At 38.1% G+C, this 12,547-nt stretch overlaps 1 protein-coding gene across 6 annotated transcripts in view; it reads right to left on the bottom strand.

Annotated features, from left to right (window-relative positions):
- Positions 1 to 12,547, bottom strand: part of LIN28B (lin-28 homolog B) — a 143,563-nt gene that overhangs the window by 49,782 nt on the left and 81,234 nt on the right. For 5 of the 6 annotated variants that reach the window (XM_055535340.1, XM_055535337.1, XM_055535338.1 and 2 more), the window contains one exon: positions 3,086 to 3,270. In XM_055535340.1, the coding sequence (XP_055391315.1) occupies positions 3,086 to 3,270 (185 nt within the window). Of the gene's footprint in view, positions 1 to 3,085; positions 3,271 to 9,914; positions 10,162 to 12,547 lie in introns of those variants that run through there. The other variant, XM_055535342.1, reaches the window with a different exon arrangement.

Here is a 12,547-nt window from a genome sequence, read left to right on the forward strand (position 1 = left end):
CCATTTAATGTTTTTGACAGTTGTTGACGATGGATAACTTTCTGGGATTTCATGAAGCCCCAGAAAACAAAACTGCAGATAAGAGGGAAATACTGTATTGATATATTCAAAAACCTGTATAAATTTCAAAACCATTATATTGAGTAAAATAAGTCAATTTCAAAGTCCGTTGCAAATGAACAAAGTCAAGATTAGTAGAAAGAAGAAAATAAAGACCATTAAATAGACAATAGAAAAGATAAATGAAACTGATATTTCGAAAAGATAAACAAAATAGACAAAGCTTGAGCCAAACTTAAGAGAACTCAAATAAATAAAATTGGAAACGAAAGAGAAGACATTACAACTGATCCAACAGAAATACAAAGATTATAAAAGACTGCCATGAGCAATTATACACAAGCAAATTAAATAAATTGGCTTCCCTGGTGGCTCAGATGGTAAAGAATCCTCCTGCGAATGCAAAAGACATGGGTTTGATCTGTGGGTTGGGAAGATCCTCTGGAGAAGGAAAGGGCAGCCCACTCCAGTATTCTTGCCTGGGAAATCCCATGAAGAGAGGAGCCTGACGGGCTATAGTCCACGGGGTTGCAAAAGAATTGGACACGACTTAGTGACTAAGCAACAACAAATTGAAGAAATGAAAATAAATAGATAAATTCCAAGAAACATGCAAACTACCAAGCCTGGATCATGAAAAAAGAAAATCTAAGCGCATCAGTTACTCGTAAGAATCAGTAATCAAAAGAGACTGAACGAGTAATCAAAAAAATCACACCTTATCATTCCCATCAAGATAAACAATTTCTTAATATTACTCTAATATCAATTCATATGAAAGGTCCCCAAGTCTCCTCTGGCAACCACCAATCTGTTTTCTGCTTACAAGACCTTGGTTTTTGCTTTTAGATTCTATATGTAAGGGAGATTACATAGTATTTGCAAGGCAAATCGTATCATATTTTATCATATACTATTTGATCATATGGTATTTTACTTAAATGTATACTATGTAAAAAATACATACAAACACACACATACATAAGTATATTTCACAAGCTGAAACAGATATTTCCTATCTATTTGAGAAAAAAGATTAATATGGTAAGTATACAAAGAGAATGTGAGATAAGAAGAAATATATTGGTCTCTGCCCCTACTTCCTGACACAGAGCTCCTAAAACCCTTGTAATTTCATAAGTGATAAGAACACTAGGAGTACCTCTTTATCTGGTATCAGTTTTTGACCTCTGTTCCTGACACAGGGCTCTTGAAACTCTTGTAATTTCCTACATGATAGGAGGGTCTTCCATTTAAGGAGGTGACAGACACTGAGTGGGCTCCTAGATGGCTCATGAGTGAGGGCTGGTCACTGGAAAGACCAAGCTATGATTGAAGCCTGGAATTTTCAGCCCTATCCCAATTTTCTTGAGAGTAGTGAAAGGGGCTGAAAATCAAGTCTATGTAATGAAATCTCCACCAAATTCCAAAAGTAAAGATCCAGAGAGCTCCCAGACTGGCATACACATCCACACCAGGAGGATAAAGCACTCAAACCCCTGAGAACAGAATCTCCTATGCTTGGGACCCTCCTCGACCTCATCCTATGTAAAATATCTCTATCTGTATCCTTTATCTGCTGTTATCATAATCTTTAATAAACTGGTAAATATAAGGATTTCTCTAAGTTCTGTGAGCTGCTGTAGCAAATTAATCAAACCTGAAGAGGGGGTCTTGGAAACCTCTGATTTAAAGCCAACTGAGAAAGAAGTTGCAAGGCAATCAGCATCTGAAATATGTTAGAATGGTCCTGTAAGACTGAGCCCTTAACCTGTGGGACCTGATACTATCTCCAGGGAGATGTTGTAAGAACTGAGTTCAACTGTAGAACATCCAGCTGGATTGTGGAGCATTTCTTGGTGTGGGGAAAAACCTCCGCACATTTGGTGATCAAAAGTTAAACATTCTGTGTAAAGGTAATAGAGAAACGAAGGAGGGAAACATAACATGGAAGAACTGAGTTTTTCCCAGCATAGGAAAGAGGAAAACTGAGATTTCTTTTTCTAAGAGAACTTAGAAATCAACAATGACAAATGAACATCTCAGAAGAAATAAGCAAAGGACAAAGAACATGCAATTCATAGAAGAAAAAAATAAAACTGAAAATCAACATATGAAAATATATTTAACCTTAGTCAAAGGATGCAAAGGAAAAAAATGAGCTGCATTTCTTAACCTATGTAATTGGCAAAATTTTAAAAGATGACATTATTCAATGAATAGTCCCACTTTTAAAGGGGTTATCCATTGACCTTATTTCTGAAGAACAGTTTGGAAACAGATATCAAAATTTTAAAAGGCATAGTCTCTGATCCAGATTTTTCAGTATTAGGTATGTATCCCTTAATGACAGAATCAGACAATTTTTTAAATGTACATATAAGCATTCTTACTACGGTGCTATCGGTAAATTAAAAATATTGGAAATAGCCTAAATTTAACAATTACATTAATTTAACAGAGCCTTGTTTAAATTTTGTTACATTCACACAGTGGGAATTTATGTAGATGACAAAGACTGACATGAAATGTTGCAAAATACACTGTTAAGTGAAAAAAAATGCAAAATCAAAAATATTGCACATATATCATGATTCCAACCTACCTGTAGTTAAGATATTTGGTGATTTTTTTTTTATATTTGAATTTTCAGTTGTGAATTATCTTTCAAAACAGTCAAAACAATGAGTATATTCTCATTTGAAACAAACAGGTGAAGTGTTAGGATGTACTGAGGGGCACCTACCTCTGTCTATTAGGAACTTCACTTATCTCAATAGTCTGGTGGAAACAGTGGTTAAGGGACTGCTGAGTGCCTAATGCTGAAGGCTCAGTTAAACATATTCTGCAGAGAGTTCAAATTGGAAGACAGCCTATATTTCTGATAAATTCTTTTCAAACACTCAGTGGTGGCATTTTATTTTATTGTGGCAAGATTTAATAGCATAATAAAAACATAAATTGAGATTTCAGAAATCTTTTCCAAATAAAATAAACTCACAGACTAACAAAGTAAAATGATTACCTGTCTCCCTTTGGTTTTCTCTTTTGTAGTGTCTTCCCTTTGGGTCTTCTTTCGCTTCCTAAACAGGGAGTCCCACCAGGTCCTGTTACCCGTATTGATTCAAGGCCTTTGGAAGATTTTTTAAATGTGAACTCCACTGGTTCTCCTTCTTTTAGGCTTCTAAATCCTTCCATGAATAATTTGCTCTGAGAAGAGCAGAAGAAGAAGAGAGAAAAAGAGATTATGATTATTATTAATGCTTTATAAATTATCTCATGAGTTTAAGATTAACATAGCAAGACATCTCCAGTTATTCATTATTAAGTATAAAATCATTTTTTTTCAAATTCAGTGAAAGGGATACATACCATTTAAAAGTTTCCTGTTGTAATAACGCTGGCAGTGAAAGAATAAACTCATACCATTTCATAAAGAATCTGCCTGCTTCTGCTAATGCAGGAGATGCAAGAGACAAGAGTTGAATCAGTGGGTTGGGGAGATCACTTGGAGAAGGAAATGCCAACCCACTCCAGTATTCTTGCCTGGGAAATCCCATGGTCAGAGGAGCCTGGAGGGCTAGAGTCCATGAGTTTGCAAAGAGTCTAAAGGGGACACAGCGACTAAACAACAATCACCCTGAAGTCCACCAATGGGGAACTGATTAAATACATTATAATAAAGCTATATAATGTAATACCACTGAATCATTAAAAGATCTACATGTATTACTGTGGGCAAGATATATCTGTAATACTGCTGAGTAAAAAAATTAAGGGGAAGAACAGTGTATCTACCATAATATTGTCTATACAGAGAAGTTTTTAAAAGGTACATGTTTACTTATATAGTTATGGGGTCTGGAATAACTGACAGCAAATTATAAATAGTCATTTTCTTCAATCTTTTTTGGGGGGGAAGCTCTTGGATACACACATTATTGTACCATTATAGCTTTTTTTGGGGGGGGGAATTTGAAAGATAACGTGATTTTTTTTTTAAATTTCCTGATTGTAAAAATGTAACTTAGGTTACAAATAATAATTGGCTCTTTCAACCTATGTGCCAATTCAAACAATAATAAAGTAATTAATTCATTCTAATTTTATTTATTTTTCCGAATTCCCTTGTATGCATTTAACAGATCTAGTTTCAAGTACCATGTAGCAGTCTTAAAGACTTGTTTGAATCTGGGGGAAAAAAGGAAGCCAATCTGAATATGGTAGGTAGGAAACCCTGATTCAAGTCCAATTCTTTAAGTCAACAGTCATGCAACTTTGAATGAGTCAATTCTCTCTTTTTTGAATTTATCTGTAAATTTAAGGAACAGTGTTCTGAGGAATAATAGTTAGGAAAAAGATTTCATGAGAAAAGGATGGTGGTAAAATAAGTTTGTGAATTGCTGCTAAATGTAGTTTCCTCTTAGTTGGATCATGTATATGCGTATGTGTGTGCTCAGTTGCTCAGTCATGTCCAACTCTTCTCAACCCCATGTCAGGCTCCTCTGTCCATGAGATTCTCCAGGCAAGAATATTGGAGTGGGTTGCCATTTCCTCCGCCAGGGGAATCTTCCCAACCCAGGTAGTGAACCCAGGTCTCCTGATTCTCCAGCACAGTAGGCTGATTCTTTACTGCTGTTAGCCTATTTAAGTCTGATATTTCATGCCCTCCCCCACCTCCACTAAAAAATCTTGTTTAACAATGTTTAACCCAGCAAATTCTCAACCTAATTGTTCACAGAGACCTTTCGTAGATATAACTACAGATGACTAACATCCTTAGAGAAATGCTGAATTAGAGAAATCTCTAACTTTCCCAAGTTATGACTCTAAAGGCAGCTAAATAATTACATATAATCAAATAATTACATGGAAAAGATAAAACCAACACTTCAAATTCCAATGCAAAAGGAGAATACTCATTGGAAAAGTAATACAACACACAAAACAGGGGGCTTTTTGGCAACTTAATTTTGTAAATTGAAGGATATTTGCTTTACAGAATTTTGTGATTTTCTGTCATACATCAACAAGAATCAGTCATAGGAACACCCATGTCTCCTCCCTCCCAAAACTCCCACCCCATCCCACCCTTATAGGTTGTTATAGAGACCCCAAAACAGGTTTTTTTTTTTTTTAAAGAAGTTTCTCATGCAGGTAATCTGACACTGAGAAGTCCCTCATGTGGAAGTATAATTTGGCAGCACTTTTCTGCTCTCTGATGCTATGTAGGAATCAGAAGGGAAAAAAAAAAAATCACCACTGCCTATACAGTATACAATTGTTTAAAAATTGTTTTTAGAGCTTTATATAGTATTTCAGAAAAACATCTATTTCTGCTTTAATGACTATGCCAAAGCCTTTGACTGTGTGGATCACAATAAACTGTGGAAAATTCTTTAAGAGATGGGAATACCAGACCACCTGACCTGCCTCTTGAGAAACCTATATGCAGGTCAGGAAGCAACAGTTAGAACTGGACATGGAACAACACACTGGTTCCAAATAGGAAAAGGAGTATGTCAAGGCTGTATATTGTCACCCTTCTAATTTAACTTATATGCACAGTACATCATGAGAAACGCTGGGCTGGAAAAAGCACAAGCTGGAATCAAGATTGTCGGGAGAAATATCAATAACCTCAGATATGCAGATGACACCACCCTTATTGCAGAAAGTGAAGAGGAACTAAAAACCCTCTTGATGAAAATGAAAGAGGAGAGTGAAAAAGTTGACTTAAAGCTCAGCATTCAGAAAACTAAGATCATGGCATCTGGTCCCATCACTTCATGGGAAATAGATGGGAAAACACTGGAAACAGTGTCAGACTTTATTTTTTGGGGCTCCAAAATCACTGCAGATGGTGAGTGTAGCCATGAAATTAAAAGACACTTACTTCTTGGAAGAAAAGTTATGACCAACCTAAATAACATATTCAAAAGCAGAGACATTACTTTGCCAACAAAGGTCCATCTGGTCAAGGCTATGGTTTTTCCAGTGGTCATATATGGATGTGAGAGTTGGACTGTGAAGAAAGCTGAGCGTTGAAGAATTGATGCTTTTGAACTGTGGTGTTGGAGAAGACTCTTGAGACGCCCTTGGACAGCAAGGAGATCCAACCAGTCCATCCTAAAGGAGATCAGTCCTGGGTGTTCTTTGGAAGGACTGATGCTGAAGCTGAAACTCCAATTCTTTGGCCAGCTCATGCAAAGAGTTGACTCATTGGAAAAGACCCTGATGGTGGGAGTGATTGGGGACAGGAGGAGAAGGAGACGACAGAGGATGAGATAGCTGGATGGCATCACTGACTAGATGGACTTGAGTTTGAGTGAACTCTGGGAGTTTGTGATAGACAGGGAGGCCTGGCATGCTGCAATTCATAGGGTCACAAAGAGTTGGACATGTCTGAGTGACTGAACTGAACTGAAGTATTTTTTTTCTCCTAAGCTCCCTCCTCACTAATTATAAATAGTCCTTTACTTTCATTCCCTTTCTCAATCCCCACTCTAGAAAGTGCAGATTATGAACTCAGATGAAGTGGAGCACAGGTCAACTACTATAATTAAGAGAAGGGAGAAATAGCAGTTTTAATTAGAGCTATCATATGTTCATGCTTTGTGTAATCAAAATTCTGTCACTTATTTCCTCATAGTTCCTAGTATATGGGTGCACTTAATTTGATTTCATTTTCTACTATTACAATTCTTGATATGGATCATCTGTAACTGAATTGCTCTTTCAAATCTAAAGTAAAATCCTGCTCTTACTTCTAATCTTCATAATATTCTGAAAGAAAACTTTTTTCCATTCTATCATATACTCCCATCCTTCCCCAAATGAGCACACAAGGCAATTTGGATTCACAGTCATTAACCAAAAAAAATCCCTAAGAAACTATAATGGCCTGTAAGAAAAGGACGTGAATTCACAGAGAATATTCTGCTATTATACCAAAATTGCTGCTACATAAGTCGGAAGGATTTGTTGAAAGATGGGGAATTAGCTCATTTTACTTCTTCAAAAAAATCAACTTCTTGCCTCAGCAATTTTTATTAAAGGTGCCTCCGTTTTTCCAGTCACACTGGTTCCAATCTTACATTTATCCAATCATTTATTGAATTGCATGCATCCTTTCTTTCACCTGCCCCAACCATTTCATTGGATTGCCACTGCCCTACTTCTGGTCCTAACTACCTTCTACCTGGATGAGTGTAATAGTTTTCTTATTGGTATTTCAGCATCAGAACTCCTCTCTTATCCTTAGCTTCTTCTACACCTGTATATGTTCTCTGAATAAACTGTAGCTGGTTGGTCTCCCTGTCTCAAAAATTTACAATACTTGTCTTAAATTATAGGTTAGACCACTCATAATGTTACCTCTAGATATATTTTCCACTTCCTTTCCCATTACTCTAATAAAGCTGGCTAACTTAGCTTCCCTGGTGGCTAAGTGATAAAGAATCCACCTGCCAATGCAGGAGAAGCAGGTTTGATCCCTGGGTCAGAAAGACCCCCTATAGGAGGAAATGGCTACTCACTCCAGTATTATTGCCTAGAAAATTCCATGGACAGAGGAGCCTGGTGAGCTACAGTCCATGAGGTTGCAAAGAGTCAGACACGACTGAGGGACTGAGCATACATGCACAACTTGTACTTTCCTAAACACACTTCATGTTTTCTTATCTCTGTAGTTCAACTTAGGCTGATGGGGGTACATTATTCTCTTCATCCTGGCTGTCTATCAAAATCTTACTGAAGAGTGAAGTATCATAACTCATGTGATCCTTTATGCATTCATTCTCAATCGCTCAGGTCAGAAATAATCTTCTCTCTCACTTAATTGATTCTTTTATCTACGTTTTACAATATATATCTACATAATGTGGTATTTGTGTATGCATTTGCACTTTTGGATTTATCTTCTCCTGAAGGCCAGGGGTTGTGATATATGTATCTTAATATTTCCCAAAGGACTTAGCCTAATACCTGCAAACAATTACCATTCAGTAAGTGCTTAAAGAATCCCGGATTTAGTATCAAATAGTATCAAATAGATTGTTAATGATTATTTAGTCCAAACCTCACTTGAAAAAAAGGTGAACTGAATTATAAGGGGTTAAGTGAATTGCTCATGCCAAGTCAAATTTCTCAGCTGCTACTTCTGCTATATAAAATAAGTTCTATTTTTAGTGCCAAGGTGACACCACACATGGTACCTTTGGAATAAAATACTGATAGGATTATAATGATTCATGGTAATACGTTATACTCTGACTCCATTCAGAGGTTTAAAGTGAAAGCGTTAGTCGCTCAGTCGTGTCGAACTCTTTGGGACCCCATGGACTGGAGACCACCAGGCTCCTCTGTCCCTGGGATTCTACAGGCAAGAATACTGGAGTGGGTAGCCATTCCCTTGTCCATGGGATCTTCCCAACCCAGGGATCAAACCTGGATCTCCTGCACTGCAGGTGGATTCTTTACCATCTGAGCCACGAGGGAAGCCATTCAGTGATTCAGTTCAGTTCAGTTCAGTCACTCAGCTGTGTCCAACTCTTTGCGACCCCATGAATCGCAGCACGCCAGGCCTCCCTGACCATCACCAACTCCCGGAGTTCACTTAGACTCACGTCCATCGAGTCAGTGATGCCATACAGCCATCTCATTCTCTGTCGTCCCCTTCTCCTCCTGCCCCCAATCCCTCCCACCATCAGAGTCTTTTCCAATGAGTCAACTCTTTGCATGAGGTGGCCTAAGTACTGGAGTTTCAGCTTCAGCATCATTCCTTCCAAAGAAATCCCAGGGCTGATCTCCTGCAGAATGGACTGGTTGGATCTCCTTGCAGTCCAACGGACTCTCAAGAGTCTTCTCAACACCACAGTTCAAAAGCATCAATTCTTTGGCGCTCAGCCTTCTTCACAGTCCAACTCTCACATCCATACATGACCACAGGAAAAACCATAGCCTTGACCAGATGGACCTTTGTTGGCAAAGTAATGTCTCTGCTTTTGAATATGCTATCTAGGTTGGTCATAACTTTCCTTCCAAGGAGTAAGCGTCTTTTAATTTTATGGCTGCAGTCACCATTTGCAGTGATTTTGGAGCCCCAAAAAATAAAGTCTGACACTGTTTCCAGTTTCCCCATCTATTTCCCATGAAGTGATGGGACCAGATGCCATGATCTTCGTTTTCTGAACGTTGAGCTTTAAGCCAAAATTTTCACTCTCCTCTTTAACTTTCATCAAGAGAGTTTTTAGTTCCTCTTCACTTTCTGCCATAAGGGTGGTGTCATCTGCGTATCTGAGGTTATTGATATTTCTCCCGGCAATGTTGATTCCAGCTTGTGCTTCTGTCAGTCCAGCGTTTCTCATGATGTACTCTGCATAGTAGTTAAATACGCGGGTGACGATATACCGCCTTGACGTACTTCTTTTCCTATTTGGAACCAGTCTGTGGTTCCATGTCCAGTTCTAACTTTTGCTTCCTGACCTGCATACAGATTTCTCAAGAGGCAGGTCAGGTGGTCTGGTACTCCCATTTCTTGAAGAATTTTCCACAGTTTATTGTGATCCACACAGTCAAAGGCTTTGGCATAGTCAATAAAGCAGAAATAGATGTTTTTCTGGAACTCTCTTGCTTTTTCCATGGTCCAGCAAATGTTGGCAATTTGATATCTGGTTCCTCTGCCTTTTCTAAAATCAGCTTGAACATCAGGAAGTTCATGGTTCACATATTGCTGAAGCCTGGCTTGGAGAATTTTGAGCATTACTTTACTAGTGTGTGAGATGAGTGCAATTGTGGGGTAGTTTGAGCGTTCTTTGGCATTGCCTTTCTTTGGGATTGGAATGAAAACTGACCTTTTCCAGTCCTGTGGCCACTGCTGAGTTTTCCAAATTTGCTGGCATATTGAGTGCAGCACTTTCACAGCATCATCTTTCAGGATTTGGAATAGCTCAACTGGAATTCCATCACCTCCACTAGCTTTGTTTGTCATGATGCTTTCTAAGGCCCACTTGACTTCACATTCCAGAATGTCTGGCTCTAGGTCAGTGATCACATCATCCTGATTATCTGGGTCATGAAGATCTTTTTTGTACAGTTCTTCTGTGTATTCTTGCCACCTCTTCTTAATATCTTCTGCTTCTGTTAGGTCCATACCATTTCTGTCCTTTATCCAGCCCGTCTTTGCATGAAATGTTCCCTTGGTATCTCTAACTTTCTTGAAGAGATCTCTAGTCCCATTCTGTTGTTTTCCTCTATTTCTTTGCATTGATCACTGAGGAAGGTCTTCTTATCTCTTCTTGCTATTCTTTGGAACTCTGCCTTCAGATGCTTATATCTTTCCTTTTCTCCTTTGCTTTTCACTTCTCTTCTTTTCACAGCTATTTTTAAGGCCTACCCAGCCAGTCATTTGCTTTTTTGCATTTCTTTTCCATGGGGATGGTCTTGATCCCTGTCTCCTGTACAATGTCACGAACCTCATTCCATAGTTCATCAGGCACTCTATCTATCAGATCTAGGCCCTTAAATCTATTTCTATCTTCCACTGTATAATCATAAGGGATTTGATTTAGGTCATACCTGAATGGTCTAGTGGTTTTCCCTACTTTCTTCAATTTAAGTCTGAATTTGGCAATAAGGAGTTCATGATCTGAGCCACAGTCAGCTCCTGGTCTTGTTTTTGTTGACTGTATAGAGCTTCTCCATCTTTGGCTGCAAAGAACATAATCAATCTGATTTCGGTGTTGACCATCTGGTGATGTCCATGTGTAGAGTCTTCTCTTGTGTTGTTGGAAGAGGGTGTTTGCTATGACCAGTGTATTTTCTGGGCAAAACTCTATTAGTCTTCGCTCTGCTTCATTCCGTATTCCAAGGCCAAATTTGCCTGTTACTCCAGGTGTTTCTTGACTTCCTACTTTTGCATTCCAGTCCCCTAAAATGAAAAGGACATCTTTCTTGGGTGTTAGTTCTGAAAGGTCTTGTAGGTCTTCATAATGTTAACTTCAGCTTCTTCAGTGTTACTGGTTAGGGCATAGATTTGGATTACTGTGATATTGAATGGTTTGCCTTGGAAACGAACAGAGATCATTCTGTCATTTTTGAGATTGCATCCAAGTACTGCATTTCGGACTCTTTTGTTGACCATGATGGCTACTCCATTTCTTCTGAGGGATTCCTGCCCGCAGTAGTAGATATAATGGTCATCTGAGTTAAATTCACCCATTCCAGTCCATTTGAGTTTGCTGATTCCTAGAATGTCGACAGTCACTCTTGCCATCTCTTGTTTGACCACTTCCCATTTGCCTTGATTCATGGACCTGACATTCCAGGTTCCTATGCAATATTGCTCTTTACAGCATTGGACCTTGCTTCTATCACCAGTCACATCCACAGTCTTTTTGCTTTGGCTCCATCCCTTCATTCTTTCTGGAGTTATTTCTCCACTGATCTCCAGTAGCATATTGGGCACCTACTGACCTGGGGAGTTCCTCTTTCAGTATCCTATCATTTTGCCTTTTCATACTGTTCATTCTATCATTTTGCCTTCAACATGGGATAGCTCCTCTAGGCCCTCCTGCGCCTGACATTCAGAGATTAATATGGATCTGTTTTTCTTGTTCTTCCTTCTTCTAATATTCTCTAATCAGTCTCATTGATAATATGCTTCACAATACATGATATTCTGCCTATAAGAACCAAGAAATACAGATTTATGTAGATTTTTATTCAATCTACATGTAAGACTTGCTTAAGGAGAAACATTTGGTGTTTGGGCTTACACTGTCATATGTGACATCTGTTTGGACAAAATAGGCATTTATTTTTTATAGGAAGTAATCACAATTGTTGAATAAATAAATGAACAAAGGAATGATGAGAAAAATACAGAAGCATTTAGAAGCTGCAGACATGCCTGCTAAAGATATCAGGCACTTACAAAGGGAATAGGCTGATTTTGAATGTGCACATATTGAGTTAACCATCTTCTAACACCTCTAAGACTCTCCCACTTCCCTTTATTCCACATTTTAAAATTCATGTTGGAAAAAAATTATTTCAGAATTATAAAAATACTGATGCTCAACTGTCTTGCTATATTCCTTTTCCTCCTCTGAATTGTTTTTAATTGACTTTCAAATAATGATAGAAACATGGAGTCAAATCAGAGTGGTCCAAATACTATACTTTGTTTGCCAAGTATTCTACCTACAGTTCTAGTTAGTAATGAGATTCCTTATCTCTTTTGGCATTTGCATTTTCTCTCCAACTAGACTGGGAAGGCAATGAAGTGTTGCCACAGTTTTATACTTGATTCTCCTTAGAGAAGCGTACGCTAACTTCCAATTTAAGACAGCAGGATGAATAAACATGTCTCATGTTACTCTTTAAAAGCCATGAAAACTAACAATAATAAAAAGAAATAAATTCACAATAAGGAAGAGAAAAAGAGGAGTGTCATCAAGAAATAGCAGACTTAAAGAAATTTCTG

Source organism: Bubalus kerabau, chromosome 9, assembly GCF_029407905.1.
Source record: "Bubalus kerabau isolate K-KA32 ecotype Philippines breed swamp buffalo chromosome 9, PCC_UOA_SB_1v2, whole genome shotgun sequence".
Taxonomy (NCBI): domain Eukaryota; kingdom Metazoa; phylum Chordata; class Mammalia; order Artiodactyla; family Bovidae; genus Bubalus; species Bubalus kerabau.